This window comes from Actinia tenebrosa, unplaced genomic scaffold (genome assembly GCF_029948245.1).
Source record: "Actinia tenebrosa isolate PJP-AT-01 unplaced genomic scaffold, QUT_ActTen_1.0 PGA_scaffold4__44_contigs__length_22323623, whole genome shotgun sequence".
NCBI classification, from domain to species: domain Eukaryota; kingdom Metazoa; phylum Cnidaria; class Anthozoa; order Actiniaria; family Actiniidae; genus Actinia; species Actinia tenebrosa.
The window spans coordinates 3942488-3960888 of record NW_028292581.1 but is presented as its reverse complement, the minus strand read 5'-3'; the positions used below and the strand labels follow the sequence as shown (position 1 = coordinate 3960888).

General features: G+C 34.9%; 2 protein-coding genes across 2 annotated transcripts; one reads left to right on the top strand and one right to left on the bottom strand.

Annotated features, from left to right (window-relative positions):
- Positions 1-270: 270 nt before the first annotated feature.
- Positions 271-9477, top strand: LOC116299811 (RAC-gamma serine/threonine-protein kinase). Its single transcript, XM_031708520.2, has 17 exons — positions 271-420; positions 1442-1521; positions 1817-1939; positions 2420-2471; positions 2682-2741; positions 3293-3383; positions 3718-3771; positions 3861-3938; positions 4304-4369; positions 4751-4819; positions 5181-5303; positions 5744-5872; positions 6016-6147; positions 6611-6693; positions 7088-7175; positions 7454-7553; positions 7859-9477. The coding sequence occupies exons 2-17, from the start codon at positions 1461-1463 to the stop codon at positions 7942-7944; spliced, it is 1395 nt and encodes a 464-aa protein (XP_031564380.1). The 5' UTR covers positions 271-420; positions 1442-1460; the 3' UTR covers positions 7945-9477.
- A 1252-nt stretch (positions 9478-10729) lies between these two features.
- Positions 10730-17390, bottom strand: LOC116299812 (BRCA1-associated RING domain protein 1). The gene is made up of 12 exons (XM_031708521.2): positions 17178-17390; positions 17030-17086; positions 16374-16549; positions 15382-16235; positions 14935-15015; positions 14434-14609; positions 14155-14287; positions 13700-13759; positions 13203-13266; positions 12625-12726; positions 11575-11693; positions 10730-11411 (listed from the first exon to the last, which is right to left on the bottom strand). The coding sequence occupies exons 1-12, from the start codon at positions 17243-17245 to the stop codon at positions 11016-11018; spliced, it is 2286 nt and encodes a 761-aa protein (XP_031564381.2). The 5' UTR covers positions 17246-17390; the 3' UTR covers positions 10730-11015.
- Between the last annotated feature and the right edge of the window lie 1011 nt (positions 17391-18401).

Sequence of the window (18401 nt, the reverse complement as noted above, 5' to 3'; positions counted from 1 at the left end):
AACATCTTATTGGATGATACTACTATAGATGTCGTTGTTCCATTGGTTCTTTCCACGGCCCTTGTATATAACAAAACGCATCCTACATGAACACAGGAAACCTGTTCATTAAAATATCAAACACTTTTATATGATATTTATTGTAATTTCCAAGACGAATTAGAATTTATTTTGCAAATGAAATTATAGCAGTTTTTTTAGATTTCTGGGGATAGTTTATTCTTATGCTAAAATTCTAGCTTCAGCAGCCATTGACGAGTTCCGTGGTTGGAAGGCCTGCTTGGGGTCTGGAGGCGAGTCGTGTTCAAGTCGAGGAACCCCAAGACTTCGAAAGATCAGGAGAAGTAGGAAGTGTCAAAAATACAGGAGTTTTTCCCCCATATCTGGTCTGGATACTTCAGCACTGACTACTATCATAAGGTATTAGCTCATTTGCCTTTTTATCATGAATACTTTCACTCAGATCGAACATTCTATATTTGTTTTATTGATTGTAAAACTTACTGTAAATATTGGTTTGCGCCAAGGACGGGTTTGGTTGATATTTCCTGTTCTTTTAGTCATGATTTCTTGCCTGTTACAACTCCCATTGGGCCTTCAGAAAAACAGTCAAATCTTTCCCTTGGCTTGGATATTATGATGAATATATGGATGTTGATAATGATGAGATCGGTAAACTAGTTTTATAACCACGAGTCTTGCTTTTTCTTGGTTTACTTGTATGGTATAGAGCTCACTGTTGTGAATCGTCTTGAACTAAGCTCACATTGCAGTTTAGACTACAAAGAAGCACCAGCTACTATAAAATACCGTATTATTAATCACTCTTAATGTCTGTTAAGTAATAATCTATTGCTTGCATTTTGATCTTTTGGGATTAACAATATTCATTTACTAGTTGTCTTCCGAGGCGAGGACCTAAAATAGCGAAACTTCCCTTACGGTGTTCAAGCGAACATACGTCACCTCATATATTAAACAATAATAACTTTCTAAATAAACACTGTATTTAGAGAAACTTATGAATTTTCGCAGCATTGAAGTTTTGATCTTTTGTTCAGATTATCTTTATATTCATTTTAGACAAGGAAGTCAATATGATCTTGACCAATGTTTCATTTCCGGCCAGCTAATATAATATAGGCCGTAATCGCATATCGACATCCAACAGAAGTAGAACTATGCATAGGAATGCGCACAGTTTTTGAGGTGAATTTCAAGAAAATTAATATTGCTGCATTCAAATAAAAATAAAAATGTAAATGATTAATATTAAAAATGATATTATTATTGGGTCAATTCAATTCAGTATATTTTTTAAAAATTTTCCTCAGTACAGACTACCCTGTAGACATATATCTAACATCATTCAAGACAGAAATTGTTTTTAATTATTATATGATAATGATGATAATGATTATTATTATTGTTGGAATCCCAGGTGATTGTTAATCAATAAAATGGCAAGTGGTCCTGCACCAGGAGCTACCATTGTAAAAGTTGGATGGCTCCAAAAAAGAGGTAGGAATTTAATAGGACTGTTTCAATTTTGAATCTTGTTATGAAAGAATCATAGCAGAAGCTCATCAATACAAGTAATGCCCTTAAACAGGGGCAGCGGAAGGGGTGGGGCTACAGCCCCCCCCCCCCCACTTTTTCCCTTTTTCCATACTAGTCACTAGTCTCTTATATTTTTAAAAATCTTAGCCCCCCACTTTTTCCCATAATAGTCTCACATATTTCCAATCTTAGCCCCCCACTTTTTAGGGTGTTCCGCGACCCCTGTTAAAGCAAAATTGATACTTGTTGATTTTAGGTGAATACATCAAGAACTGGCGGCCTAGATACTTCCAGTTATGGAGTGATGGAAGTTTTATTGGATACAAAGAGATCCCTAAAAGCAAAGATGCCGTACCTCTGAATAACTTTACTGTAGCAGGTTAGGAAACATTTATCTTGTATTCATTTCTAATATTTTAAAGGTTACTTAAACCCTAAGTTTAACAATAAGCAGTTTATTTATAACTAAGTCATAAACAATTTGTCATTGCTAATCACCACCATATAGGAAGGAAATATGCATCCCCACTTAATTCCTCCCCACAGCTAGTAAACTAGAGGGTACTTATTTTTTTTCAAAATCTTGCTATGTTTTATTTTTCTGGTGATATTGTATGTTGGGAATAGGGTGCATGTAGCGAAAAGATGTTAATGTCCCTTGTGGCTGTAAATTCATTTTACAGCCACAAATAAAACTTTCAAATGATAATCCTGTGTCATATTACTAGCTAGACGGGTGAAAAAAATCACTTACCATACACCTATTTTTGATTAAAACTCATATAATCAAATGGGACTCTATGCTACCTTGAATTGAGTTCTCTATATATCACACTAATACCTTTTGTTTATTTTCCAGAGAGTCAGATTTTAAGGGTTGACAAGCCAAAGCCCAATACGTTTTTAGTGAGGTAATGGTTAAGTGTTTTTAATCATAATGGCTTGTCTTTTAGATGCCAAAATAATTAACTAGCTATAATAAGTAAGGTGAACTGTTTGCGAAAAACGTTTTGCACAATGTTCAAATTATGATTATGACTATATATACACTGATGCCACTTGAGTTACTTGCTAGTTTTCGTTCAAGATTGACGGATTATTTGAAATTCATTTTATTTTAGATGTCTGCAATGGACAACATTTGTTGAGAGGACTTTTCATGTAGATTCATACGAAGAAAGGTACAGTATTTCTATATAGTATATGTATGAGCAGCCAGGTGTTCCTAGGATGCTTGTGATCTTACTTCACAATGGCAGTTTGTTTGTAACATGCTTATTGGGGAAGAGGACTGAGATAATTTGTTGAAGGTTAATAAGAAGATAATACCCTCTACTAACCTGGATATATGCACCTGCATTTTGTGAATAGAATTTTCAAGGGTTTTCTCCAATCCAGGTTCTCCAGGTTTCCCCCCTTTGATCCACAAAATTCAACTTTACCAATTTCAAATTCAAACATGGAATGGGGGTTACTGTACCTTACATGGGTGGCGTAGTGGCTTTCCCCTTACCTCTCACCTCTGTGGTTCGGCTTCTACTGGCTTGGAATAGATCACATATATGTGAGTTGAGTTTGTTTAAGGTGTTATTCTCACACTAGGGGTGTGTATAAAAGGCCAAAAGTATTGGAGGGGCTCTATTCTAAAAATACCCATAGATGTACATACTTGTATTAGTAATAGACTTAAAATTCTCAGTTTTCAATATCTTGCAAACTTTTAATTTATCAGAGAAGAATGGATCAGTGCTATTCAAAAAGTCACTGATCAGGTACACGACAGTTCTGAAGGCACAGTTGATGAAATAGCAGACTCCAAACTGGTAGGTACAGTGAAGGAATTGACGCAAGCGGAATCGGAAGCCTTGCTTTGGCGCTTGCTTCTTTGTTGTTCCCATAGTTACCAGGTTTGCCGCCATGTCTTTTGCTCTGAATAGCCTGGGCATGACCTTTGTCTTTGGTAAAAGCTTTCAATCTGATTCTTTGATTGCCACTTGATCCTACATGTCATAATCGGAATCGGAAGAAAAAGAAAACTTGATCCTTCTGATGATTCCATCACACTCCTGCTTTGGATTCCGACTCCAAGTATTGGTTCACACTAGATCGTAAGCGATCTTACGACGACTCATCTTTATTTATGGTTATGATTTTCAGACTTTGGATAGCTTCACAATGTTGAGAGTGCTTGGTAAAGGGACTTTTGGAAAGGTATACATGCTCACTTACTCAATGTAAATATTATGATTTATTATTTTCTGCAAAGTACAGTATTCATGACTAGGCAATTTTCTTACAAGGTTATGATGGCACGTATGAAAAGCACAGGAGAAATATGTGCTCTCAAGATATTGAAAAAAGATGTAATAATTGCTAAGGTATTTACAAAAAAAATATTATCTCATTCTCTTCTCAGTTTAATGGTTAATTTTGGAATTTCTGAAGAGTGGGGGGGGAGTCAGAGAAAGAACGAAAAATATAGAGGGCGTATAAAGGAAAATTTGGAATATTCAGGGGTAGGAGGGGTGTTTTAAAACTATTTCTCCATGAGGGGGTGTGGATATTTTTTGGAACTACACAATTTAAAAAAATGAAATTGAAACAAATTTAAGTCAAGCATAGACAAAAGAAACCATTGTGGGATTTATTAATTAAATGTGTGATAGAACTAAAATTAAGAGAATACCGTGTATAATAAAATTATAATTGGTTTACTGATGGCTTGAGTTCTATTTGTTCAAAGGATGAAGTTACACACACACTGACAGAAAACAGAGTTCTTCAGTCAACAAAACACCCATTTTTAACAGTAAGTATATCACATTAATCGTGCATTAGATGAATGAATCTAATAGTTAGTATGCATACTGATACATGTCTTACTTTCAAATCAAAAGAAAAGAAAACACTTGCTTGATTCACAATACTGAAGGAATGTTCATCAGCTGAATGTTTGTAAATTAGCTTCAGGACAGCACATGGTTGTCAATCAAAGATGTTTATCAGCTGAAACCCATCAATATGATAAATATCTTCTGAATATTTATTGATTTATTGTTCCTGATAACCAGCATCTATTTTGTTGTTGAAATATAATATTTATAGTCCCTTTCTTGTAATAGATGTTAGTAGGAATATGCTAAAAATAAATTCTGACATATAAAATTCTTCATTTCTATTTTTTCCTTAGGAATTAAAGTGTTCATTTCAGACACCTGACAGGTTGATATTTGTGATGGAGTATGTCAACGGTGGTGAGGTATGATCAACAAACACCAAAACCCATTACATGCGTGTAACTAGTACTGTGTATTACGTAAAACTAGTGGACTATAATAATATTGCAAATAATTTTTTCTGATTGGCTATAAGCTACTAGTCTATTTCTCAAACACTAGGAAATGCATGTCCATGCTAGAAAATTAGATAAATTAAACCATTAGATTTCCTGCCTTTATGAGCCCCTTCACTTTAAATAATCTTTCCAACCAGGTCGATGCAATCTAGCTGTTAATTAGAATAGTAATACCTTATGATTTAATTAACTCTCAACATCAGAAGTTAACTTTGTGTATTAAATGAAAAAATTATAAAGTGTACCTGTTTCATTTCCATTGCAGCTGTTTTTCCATCTCTCTAAGGACCGTGTCTTTTCTGAAGACCGTTCAAGATTCTATGGTGCTGAGATGACTTTAGCAATCAAGTATCTACACGACCATAAAGTTGTTTACAGAGATTTAAAGGTTAGCCCTTAAAGTCTGGCCATGCTTATGGTATTTATTTTAATCTGTTGAAATCTCCATCAGGATTTTACAAGCTTAAAAATAAAACTTACTCATGATCATTGACCATGATTTGCAAAAAGAAACTTAAGTTTAAGAATAGTATCTTAATCTGCTGCAACTCATAGTTTTAGCCTAATAAACAAATAGTTCCAACATGTTTATTTATCAAATGCTACTATATATTAAATGTAGCATACTAGCTATATCAAGGGTGGATCCAGGGGGTGAATTGGATGAATAGTGACTCCTGTTTGGAGTTAAATAATATTATAAGAATAAAGGATACAGTAAGACCCAAAAAGAACACCATGTGGTGCTTTTGCAGTTATTACTTTAGATGTTTTATTATTTTGAAATGGTTCAGATCAATGAAATGTTTTCATATTTGTTTCTTCAAGCTGGAAAACCTGCTTTTGGATGCTGACGGACATATTAAAATCACAGATTTTGGTCTATGCAAAGAAGAAATCTCTTATGGTGCAACAACAAAGACATTTTGTGGGACACCTGAATATCTTGCTCCAGAGGTAAGTAGTCTGCATATAGTACAATGGCCCTATTACAACATTATTATAATGGACAAATGTAATGAGTACCTTTTTTTACATAAAAGTTTTACAATCCTAATTAAACGTAATCCTCTAAAAACATTATTGATTGGATGTTTCAGGTGTTGGAAGATAATGACTACGGGCGTAGCGTGGACTGGTGGGGTGTAGGTGTGGTCATGTATGAGATGATGTGTGGCAGACTGCCATTCTATAATAAAGATCATGAAGTGCTCTTTGAACTCATCCTAACAGTAAGTAGATGTTATTGCTTATTGACTGGGACTGAGGGAAACAGCGTGTTTGTGTTTCAGAGACAACAATGTTTCTTTCACCAAAGCTGAGAGAAGCATTGCAGTTGAAGGACCACAAAAGACATTGTTGTCCCTGAGGTCACAGGACACAAAATGATTACAACTATATTTGAATTTTGATTGACAGTAAAAAGATTCAATATTCGTAGCTCCCTAAAACCTTGCCACAACTCATTCCCAGGATTTATTCTCTACCTTCAACAATTACATACATGAACAGAAAATCCTGCTATGAAGAAAAAAACACAGAAAAAAGTCTGTAGAAGTAATTATTAATTTCGACCCGGAAGTCATTTTTCATTTTAATTATGTTACACTCAACAGCTCTGAGTCACTTCAACAGAATTTGCTTAATCCTTTGAATACAGCATTTTTACATGATATGATTGTTCTATACCTACAGGAAGATGTGAAGTTTCCCTCAAGATTATCAGAAAAAGCAAAAAGCATTCTTTCAGGGCTACTTGAAAAAGATCCACAAAAAAGGTGAGAGTTATATCATAATACTTAATTTTCTTGTTTGGAGTTCTATGAAACATTGAGTACAAAATGACTGTTTATCAGCCATTGTCCCCTCAGTAGTGACTTGCTAACATGAATGGATGGACTAAAACAGGGCTTAAAATATCAGCTGGACAATGTCCATATGGAATTGGAACTTGTCTGGTCAAATCTTTGCCTTGCGAGTCATTTTGACAGGTAAAATTGAGTAAGAAAGAAGCCTGACTAAAATTAATTTGGCTGATCAACGTGACTGACCAGTGGTTATTTTAAGCTCTGTAAAATGGTGTAACTTCACTCCAAGAAGTGTACTGGAATTTAGTTAAAAACAAACTTAGGAGATCAGCTTATCAGCTCAGGTTCATGATTGTTTTATCAGGTTAGGGGGCAAGTCAGACGACGCCAAGGAGGTCATGAAACATCCTTTCTTTGACATCATCAACTGGGATGATTTATACAACAAAAAAGTGAGTTTCTTTAGAAATTTAATCGATGTATCTAAAACAAAAATGCTTTCAGAGTTATGCTATTGGTTACCAGTTCATTTTAGTAGGTGGATTGAATGTGTGTTATAGAGGCTTTGCACCATCTTGTGATGGCAGCCATGACAGAAGGCAGGAAAAATTAAATCTGGTCTAATCTGGTTTACAAAGCCTTAAGAAATGGATGGAAATGACCTGTAAAGATGACCATCCTATGTTACTTTGTTTCTAATGGGAAATATGTTGTTCTTTGAACTTCATAGATAAAGCCACCTTTTAAGCCAGTTATCAAGTCTGAAACAGATGTTTCCAACTTTGATGAAGATTTCACTAACGAACCAGTCAGACTCACTCCACCGGAAGGTATGATATATTTATATTATTAATGTTATCAATCCTTATATCTATATCTATAATCTACATATGAGCAGTTCTGGATTATGTCAACTTTGATCACCAAACAGTCTCAGGGTAGGAGGGACTGGTAAAAAAAAACTTGTTCCAAAATCTTGTGAATATTATAGTGTGAATATTTGCCTCTAGGCTAGTCATCGTGGTTCAATAGGGCCGGAGTTGCTGGTTGAGCAATTAACATAATTAACATTACTTAGTTATTGAAAACAATAAAACATTTTGATGCAAGCTTTATTTTCTTATTCTCTTATCAGGAAGCCATCTTGAAGGGATTGCTGAAGTTGATGAAGGTGAAGCATTCGACAAGTTTACTTTTATACCAGACCCACAAATTTCATGATGTTTTTATCCATCGAGGACATTACTCAAGTCAGTCATTCTCTCTCGTATTACTAATACTATTGATAGCTTTGAATACTTCAGTGGTTAGGCCTTATTTCCTTCAAAAATGCTTAAAACTTTCATTATTAACTGGAGCTATTTGTGAAAGTACCTTAATACAATATGTACTCTTATGATACACTAGACAAAATTACTGGCTTCTGATTGAACAAGAGGAGTACAATTAAATCCCAAATTGTACTCTGTAGAGTCTCAATTAAGTTGCTCAATTTCGTTGAGTAAACACAATGAACACAAAATAACATGAACTCAAGTACAATTTGGAATTTGCAGGTACAAGTGATGTTTTGAGAGTTTTCAAAATTGGACAAGCCTTTATAGTTAGGCAAGTTCAATTTGAGAACTTTTAAAACATCATGAGTATCTATAAATTCAGAATTGTTTATAATACACTCAACAAAACCAAGCAACTTAATTGGGACTTTACAGAGTACAAGTTTGGATGAAATTGAACTCTTCTTGTCCAATCAGAGTCGAGTAATTTTGTTGAGTCTATTATAAATAATAAGTACTAACGATAATAACTACTGATAAATGAAAAATTATATTATTTTCATACGGGGAATCATTCAAAACCAATGTTGTTCATGCCGACTGCAAATATGTCACGACAAAGGAAAAAGGGTGTCCAACAATTAAGATTATAGATCTTTTAAAATTGGGAGAAATGTTTTCCCATTTCATACCATCTTTATTTCTGATTCAGAGACAAGTAAATAATATGAAATGGAAATTGTGACAATTTAAAATAAATTGAAATGGTAACTGTCACATCAAAGCTGAAAAGTTCTAGAGTGAAGTCATTAAACCCGTGCAATAGATATTAGACTAATACACTTTGTGTCTTTTTGACCATTACACTTTGACTAGTATTTTTTATTTCACGGGTTAAATGCCTCCGCTCTATTCCTGAATTAAACTTTCCATTTAGTTACCATATTTCCTCTATTAAGCACCCGGCCTCTAATAAGCCCCCCTCTAATATGCACCCAGTCCAAAACCACTGAAAAAGAATAAGCTGTTTGAGGGCTTAATTGAGAGAAGAGAGGTAAACTAATCCAATACATGTATTGATCCTATAATAAGATTTCTAGGATTTTGTAAAAAGCAGTCACTTTTCACTCACTGCAGGTAATTGTGCTTAGTGATAAACTAAATATCCACACCCTCCACCATAGTGGAAGTTTCATGGGTTTATATTGTTGGCACTTTAAGATGGTTTGATGTTGAATACTGGAGAGTTTTGGGTATCCATTAGGCATCCCAATACTCAATTTTATGGTTCCATTCAGTGACCACAAATAATAGTATCAAGTCAAGGCTGGAATTTCTGCGCATGACAAAGCTATACTTTTTATCATGCGCAGCGACTCCAACCTCGGCTTGGAACTATTATTCATGGACACTGAATAAAACTGTAAAATGGAGTATTCTCATCCCCAGCTGGAGGTTTTTTTTGGGGGGGGGGGGGGGGGGTCATCTTGAATAACGAGGCATTATGGTTTGTCCAGGGGGCCAATAGACAAAGCTTTGTTTCAATAATGACATCGATTGACATTTATGGTTCACAACAAGACAATTCGACATGGGATAAATTAAAATAAATGAACAGTCTCACAACTGAGGAAATTCTTCAAATATTGTGGGGTCATCATTTCAGCATCTTTGTTTTGTTTTGTCCCCTGACCCATAATGCCTTGCAATTCAAGATGGTCACGGCATTATTGAGGTAGTCCATTTCCATCCTCGACTGGAGGGGAGGGCACTGGTATGTATAATCTTCATTAGTAAAGGAAGGAAGATAAGACTAAGATGGTTAGGTGATACTCTTGGATGAACTGGATTTCCAGTAGAAAAAATATTGGGTACCCTTTAGACACCCCATCCCGAGCTAGAGGGAAGAGGAGAGGATAGGGATATTTTGCGAACTAAATAGAATTAGTACATATAAAGATATACCTTTTTAGCTAGGCATGTTTTCCCATTTCAGACCACATGACATTTCCAAGAGTATAATTTCTTTGTTGAATGATTGTGCACGAGAAGACAGCCATTCAAACAAAGAATCTTACTCTCTAAGGAATGACACATGGTATGAAATGGGAAAACATTATGCCCAAGTTAATTTAGAATACACACTGTCTTGTAGATTGAGTAATTCTAACAAATTGATAATTTTTACATTAGTATTAGTCTGCTGATACAGTGGTAGAACAGAATTCTAGATTGGTTTTGTTTCTAAGAAGATTTTTTTATAATTATCTTTTTGTACAATTTCATAAGTAATTTGTAATATCATTTCAATCCCATTCTTTGCTATTTTTGTAAACCATACGATAATAAACATTAAGAAAAAGTTTGACGCCACTGGTATTATATTCTGGGGACATGGGGCTTGAAAACATGGTGTCATGTTGACCGTTGCCATAAGAATAAAGACCTTCATTTAAACATTCACATACAACCTAATTCTGAAGTGCCAAAAATCTGCCAAATAAGAAAAGTCTATTCGACCATGATCTTCAGTTAAGGACTTCATAATGATTTTCCAAGATTTACCCCATCTTGCCAACTTTTTTGCATGCAAGTAATTTGTTCACTACTTCTATTACGAATGCACAGCTATTGCCAATTCTCATCATTACAGACACCAAGTAGTGACAGTCCACATAGTGACCACAATAATGAGTGGGTTCTAACAAGTCTACCAATCCTCATAGACATAGATTTAGACAGATTTATTTTTGGTACCTGAATGTTTACATTGATCAAAGGTATTCCCTTGAATTGTTTTGACACACAAAATCTTTGCTTTATTATACAAATGTTCAGGGTTTTTTTACAATATTTTTATTTACACCTGACTGTGTACAGTTTTGAGATTTAGAAGCACAATGATCACACTTAGATCAGCACTATATACAAGTGTGTACAAAATCTAGTTCCTACTTTAAGTCCTGATGCCCATGTTTGAATATTTTTAACAAAAGCAGTGAATTTAAAAGTGTTTTATCTTTGTAAAAACTTTTCAATATCTATTATCTCAAATTTAGAGATACAATCCAACAGCCAGCCTACAGGTGCAATAGATGGCCCTCTAACATTTCTTACTGCCTGTTTATTTTGTGACAGTGGGTCATAAATAATGTATATAGTACATCTATATTGCGTAGAGTCTGGTTGTGCATGGTATGCTACAGTAGATAGTGTAGACAAGTGCATGGTGTCTTTGTTATACTTGGATTGAATAATAAAGGGAGAGTAATCAATCTCCTGCTTGGGTTCACGAGTCAGTATTTTGCCTCCTCCATATTTCACTAAACTAATAAGATCTTCTTTACTTGGTGTTTTGGGATCAAATGTTCCAGAAAAGAAAAACTGGCAACCATCAAACAACCCAGGGAGCTGTGAAGATAGAATATTTAAATCAATCAAAGCTTATTGTCTTGGAAAAACTGGGAAGGTTTTAGATTCCTTACTTTCTCCTAAAACTCTATGTCCACTGATAATTATCTTATGCCTTCTCATTTTATGAAAGTAATATTGATAAACATGACTGGTTTGTTACCTGTTGTAGATGATTGACTCTTGCTTGATGTGGAACGCCACTTTTTGCAGTACTTGTTCCCTTCACTTCATAAGGAGCTTCATCTACCCATTTATTGGTCGACAGACACTTCGTAATCCCTGGAAGTTGATGTCCTCAAATTTTTACAAATGGGTATTTTTAATTGGTTTTACATTATTCTATAATCTTTCTTGAGCAATGGCTAAACATTGTATATTGGTGGGTGCAGTTTTTATAGACCTTGGCACTGAATGAAAGGTTTGTTGAATTATACACCTGGTTGGCAGTGGAAGAAGAATTAACCAATGAAACAAATTGCATTTCCGTTTGTCCACCTTAGTATAGGTTTTGACAAGTGCCATTTGTGTAATAATGATGAAAGGAACAGCAATTGAAGTGCACACTCAAATGAAAATATAGTGTGCAGGGCTTAAAATAATGGCTGGACCTTGGACAATGTCCGACCAGAAATGGGACATGTCTGGTCAAAATCTTTGCCTTGCCTGTCATTTGACCAGTTTACAGTATGATTAAGCTAAAACTAATTTGGCCTTTGGATCATGACCAGCAACTAATTGGCAGTTATGTTAAGCCAAGGTGTGATATTCTACTGAAGAGCACAATAGGCCCTTTGCAGCTAAGCAATCATGTGCTGATTAATTCACTGAGAGCAAATGAATGAACATTTTGATTCCCAAGGGTGAAATGTACTGGACTGCAAACAAACTTTCTACAACCTGTTTTGAGAGATCGTAATAAAATTGCATTTCGTAACACGCTGGATACACATCGTTTCATTCAGTTCTTTACAAGTAGCTGAAAAGAATCACCAATTTAATATAAAAACAAAAAATTTGCCCTCCAGTACAGACACGTGACCGTTAACTGCAAAGGGCCTATTATTAAACTTTAGGTACCAATACTGACTTTGATTTTGGCATTTTCAGATTGTATACACAAAATCTGAAAACCACACCATTGACTTTTTGGTTGATAATAATTAGCAACATCACAATAAATATTATTTAAATTCAGTTATAAAGGACTTACACCCAAATGAAACGATCCATTTGCCACACAGGATACCAGACAGATACTTTATAGTGCGACGACATAGGCCTGAATTGGAGGTGCTTGTTATGATATGAGTCACTAAAATTGTATAACATTAGGGTGTTAGTTCTGTGACAGTCACTTGGACAATGTAATGTGCTTCGCTTTACACCAAGAGGGTGGTAGCTGGCCATTAATCAGGAGGCAATCCCACAAATCTTTAAAAGAGTTCAATAGGATGATGTTTTAAAACCTGAAGGAGCAAGGTATATAACCCCAGTAATGAACTTCTGGAAGAATTTATTTCCTCAATGTCTTGATTTATGATTATATTTGTATAAAATAAAAAATACATATTTCGAAATCCTAGTCCATCATCAGCAACAATAAATTTATTGGATAAGGAATAAAATGCTTTGCTTTCTTTATTCAGAATGGAATTCAGCTGGCGACAAAGCAATAGGTTCCAATTCTCAGGAGATTGGAATTCTTTTGTTTTGTCCCCCAGATTGATCAGCTGCTTTGATGTCCCATACAATAGGGCTTTATCCAAGATACTGTATTTGTTAACTTACCATCGATTGAGAATTCATTCACAAGTTTTCCACCGAGAATGCTTGCACACAGTTCTAGTTTTTCCTGAGAAGATATTGAACTATTAGGAAAAGGCTTTCCATTTCTTATATAATTATTCCATAAAATTTTATTATATACTTTATGATACTAGTAAAGTGCTCACACTTAATCTGTGAAATAGAAGAGTGAAGGCATTTAACCAGTGAAATAAAAAAGTCAGTGAACATGTAATAGTCAAATAGACACAATAAAAAACAATGGAATTAGGGCCTACCAGTGTGTATCTAATTCACTGGATTATTGAATTCACTCTACTAAATTTATTTTGCATTAAATAGTACAAAATTGTGTGATGTTTTTATTGTGCTAATTAGAAAAAAATAGTTTTACTGAATTATGGTAATATTTCAGATGTAGTAGATAATTACTACTAGTTAAAATACTCAGTGGGATGCTGTACAAATAAAGAATGTAACGATCAATGAAGTGTACTTACCTTTTGTTCTGTGCTCAGCCCAGTGTATAGAAGAACTTTTGCTGATTGGTGTGCTGGAGGCTGTGCAGAAATTAGAATAGTTAGAACTGCAATTTGTTGGGATATGCTATTTTATGACCAACCAGGAAACTCAAAGTTTCAAGCTAGGAGACAAGCACATGGATTGTCATGGAAAAACCTTGATTTATGTCCAGGGCTTAAAATAAAGGCCTATCAGTCACTGGTCATGATCACAGGCCAAATTAGTTTTAGCTTAGTCATACTGTAATTCTGGCTAAACATTACTGGTCAAGAAGACTGGCAAGGCAAAGAGTTGTCTGGAAAAGTTGCATTTCTGGCCAGACATTGTTTGATGTGCAGCTGTTATTTTAAGCCCTGATGTCCATGAAAACCAACTTTGGTGCAATGGCAAATTGTATGATTCTGTGTAAGTTAGTTTGTAAGGGAACACTTACCAGGTTTGTCTGTAGCAAGATGTTTTCCTTGTCATTTGTCAATGTTTGACACTGTACAGAGGATTCTTGCTCCAGTAACCTTTTCATTGTGTCAGTAAATGCATATTCAATAGGAGTAAGACCTTGATTGTTCCTGGAAAAAAAAATTAATATACAAAAATAACATTTTTGTTGATTCCCTGAAACGACCTCTTGACTGATCTAAGGCATGGATAAGGTTTGGTGAAGGATGGAAAACTGGGGAGTCAACATGAATCAACATGGTAATATAAGAATTACCTTGCATGCAGAGAGGCACCTCTCCTGACCAACACCCTTGCAACCTCCAATTGACCATTAGCAACAGCATCATGCAAAGGAGTTTCATGCTCAGGTCCTCCAGGTAGATTAACAATAGCTCCATTGTCCAACAGTAATTCAGCAATAGTAACATGTCCATGGTTACATGATTCATGCTGTAGATTATATACAAGAAGATATAGAGTTACCACTGACTAGCAAAGAATAGCAAACAACAGCTGAATAGACCTCTTGATTGGGCGTTTTTTCCCCATTTCACAACATGTGTCATTCCTTTGAGAATAATTTGCATTTAAACAAAGAATTGATACTTAAGGGAATGACCCATGGTCAACTGGACAAAAACACAACATTATGCCCAAGCTAAAGGAGTCTATTTACTAAAAAAACTGACAAGCTTAAACAATAACTCATGGAATCATACAGTATTTTTGACAGAGCAGTTTTTGGTGCCTATTTTCCACATTAATTTCTACTTACAAGAGGAGACCATCCAGCATTATCTCTAGCATTTGGATCTGCTCCTTTCTCTAGTAAGTATTTTGCATCCTCATAATAACCCTACAAGAGAATTGCATGTAACAATGATTAAAAAAATTTTTTTCTCCTTTACTTTGGCAAAGGACTAATGTCCAAACTGCCAGTACAATTCCAAACGTTTTTATACAGTGTTTACTAGTAACTACTAGTCATTTGGTTTGTTTCCAAAATACTGCTTCAGCAGTTTATCAGTTCTGTTCATGCATACTTTCATAAACAATGAAAAATATATATTTTTCAAGCATAAAACCATGCTTTGCAATTAGTACAGATACTATCAATAATTGACCTCAGGCCAAATACTTTCCCATACAATTATCCCACTACTAAATTATGCAAGGAGAATATACATGTAACAATGTACAAGTTAGTCAGAACAAAAAATACCTTTATTGCTGCAATATGAAGCAGTCCTTCACCACGCTTATTTCTTTTTGTCAGATGTGCTGGGGATAATTCCAATATAGACTTAACACTTGCAGGGCTTGTGTTGAGCTTTTTCCTGATCTTACTTTGTGGAGTTGATATATTTGCTTTTGCAGAGGGTGAAGTGGACACGTTTTTGTGAGTTAAGGCTAGTCTGCTCCTTTTTTTGTTAGATGAAGAGTCACCTTTAACATCGCTTTGTGACATAATGCTTTTCTCTGTTTCTGGTGTGCCATTTTCCACGATTGATACTTGCTTTTGTAAAGATAAATTGCTTTCTCTATTACCAATTCCCAATTCACTTTCAGACATTTTTCTCTTTTTTCCTTTTACCTGCAAGTCTCCAACATCTGATCTAATATAGGCGTTAGTTTTTGATTTAAGTATATTTTGGTGATTGACAAAAGAAGCACCCCTGTCTTTATCATATTTTGTACATGTCACAATGTCTGACTCCTTACCACATGTCTTTGTGGAGTATTTTGACTTGGTTCCTGGCTGATTAACATCCTGTTCAGAGCAGAATGAATCATTTGTACTAAACAGTTCTATTGAACTGTTTATATCCTCATTTTCATATTCTTGTGAACTGCAACTAGACTCCAAGTGTACATCATACTCTTCTCTTTCACAAACACTGCTGTTATTAGTATTATTGTTTCCTTCCTCACTTCTGACGACAGGCTGCCAGTTATGTTTTAATAAAGTTTTATCACCATCAATGCTTGTTACAATATCATTATCTTTAGCTATTTTGTCAGTTTTTTCCAAGTTTCTAGAAGCTGTTCCAAGCATGACATTAACACCACAAGCTTCTGGAGGTAAAAATCAGTTCAGGATAAGTATTTGAGGCAAAATTATCAAAATATTATTCACATAATTTCAAGGTTATATATTTTTTCATGTCATAATATTTCCATTTATTCTGTTATCCTCCATCAACCATATTTTACCTTGCTTTGGTGGTGTTTCAGCAACATCATCATTATTTCCAACAGTAGTCCGTATCAATTTACACAGTGATAAAATGTCAGCTAACCGTCTATTAACCTTCAAGTCTTTTGACCAGGCAAAAGCTCCACATTCTGGGCATTTACTATCAATGCCCACAAGCTCTTCTACACAATTTCTGATGGATTAAGAGATGAGCATTTATCAGAACTAGAACTTAAAACAGATAACAGCCCCTTTGTTGCACATGTGGTTTTACAAAGTTGTGTGTATATTGGTGGTTTGAGAGCATTCTTAAAGTGCAAGTATCATAAAAAAAAACCAACCTTTTGCCAGATGACATGGGGCCATGCTGGTGATATACATAGCAAGGGGAGTTCATGCAAAGTCTTTTGCTAATCACGCCAACATGGCCATGATGATGTAAAAGGATTTTAAATTTGGAGTGTGTGTCAGGGCAAGAAATAACCCCAGACTCATAACAATTGCATGAGCTGAAATCAAAAATGGCCAAGGGTTGAGTGTAACAGATAAGGTACAAATTTTAGCGGTATTTTCACTTAAAAAAAATGGAAAAACAAACCATGTAAAACATTAAGCTGTCACATATAAAAGTGCAAATTACATTTTTAACAGACTTATATTACTGTAACAATACCTGCAGAAGTGATGGTCACAGGCTTCTAAAGTACATGGATCCTGAACCAAACGCTTACTACAAGAAAGACATTACAGAATAAAGCTTATGGCAATCATACGAAAGGATATTACATGTCATTCCAAACCAAACCATAAGTTTATCTTACCATATCGTACAAGTCAGAAGTCTTTCCAAGTTCGACAGAGCTAACTTCGTTTTGTTCCATTTAATCATGTTTATATGATATTTTGTCAAATATTCATAGTGAAACTAAGTTACTGGCAAACTGAATTAGATTTAACTTCACAGAAATAAGCGTAAAACACCATGAATCATACATAAAGATGGAAGACATATTGATTCTCCCGCCATCTTCTTCTTCCCGCCAGCAATTTGAACACTGCGCAAACGCGCAAACTCAAAATGGTTTCCTCATTACCAATCCACTTCCTTCCACAGGAAGTCCACAATCTTTGAAAAATCGGATAATGAGCACTCTCGAAGTACTCTTCTTGCTAAGCATAAAAAAAATTATATACTAATTTTTTTTGGTGTCGGATCTATTTAAGACTTAAGCAAAAAGAAAGACAGTCGATCGTAGTTACAGCACTTGGTACGAGCAGCGCACGCATACTATCCTAATTATATAATAATTTGTTATTAGCATTCTACCATTCATGGGTGTACCAAAACTTTATTTGAAACCTCATAATTCACATAACCTCCCCCATCATGAATACTTCCTTTAAATACTATTTCCTTTAAACTATGACTTATGGAATCAGTTTTGCATAGTTTGGATGATATAATTAATCTGCAATAGGACTATATGTCTGTCCAATTCAAATTATTGAATTCAAAAAATTCCGGACTGCCAAATTGGACTTGGCCTATCGGCCTCTTCCAGTTTTGTCAGTACTCAGAATTTTTTTCATGTAGTCATATTACCTATACAAAATAAACCCTCTTCTGACTGCAAAGAACAGTTTTAGCTATGATGGTGCAGTGCTATGGAATAGCCTTCCATGTGAGTTGCGGCAAGCAGGCACTCCGAGTCAATTTCAAATAGGCTGCAGCAACTTCTTCAATTGAATTTTATACACGTAGTATACACGGCACTCTTGGAAAGCAGGTACCCCCTTTATTATGTAATTATATTGTATTATTATTAGTCTTTAGTTAATTAACTTGTAGTTAGCTTAGTATACGTTGTAAATAGAATTAAGTAATTTTAGTATTATACTAATTGTAAATCCTGAAGAGTCTACCGTGTCTAAATAAAGCATCTATCTATCTATCTATCTATCTATAATGGAATGTCGGGTGATAATGTTCTTGGATTCGAAATGGCCCTCAAAATATCCCATAGGCCTTTGAAGCTTTGCTTCTT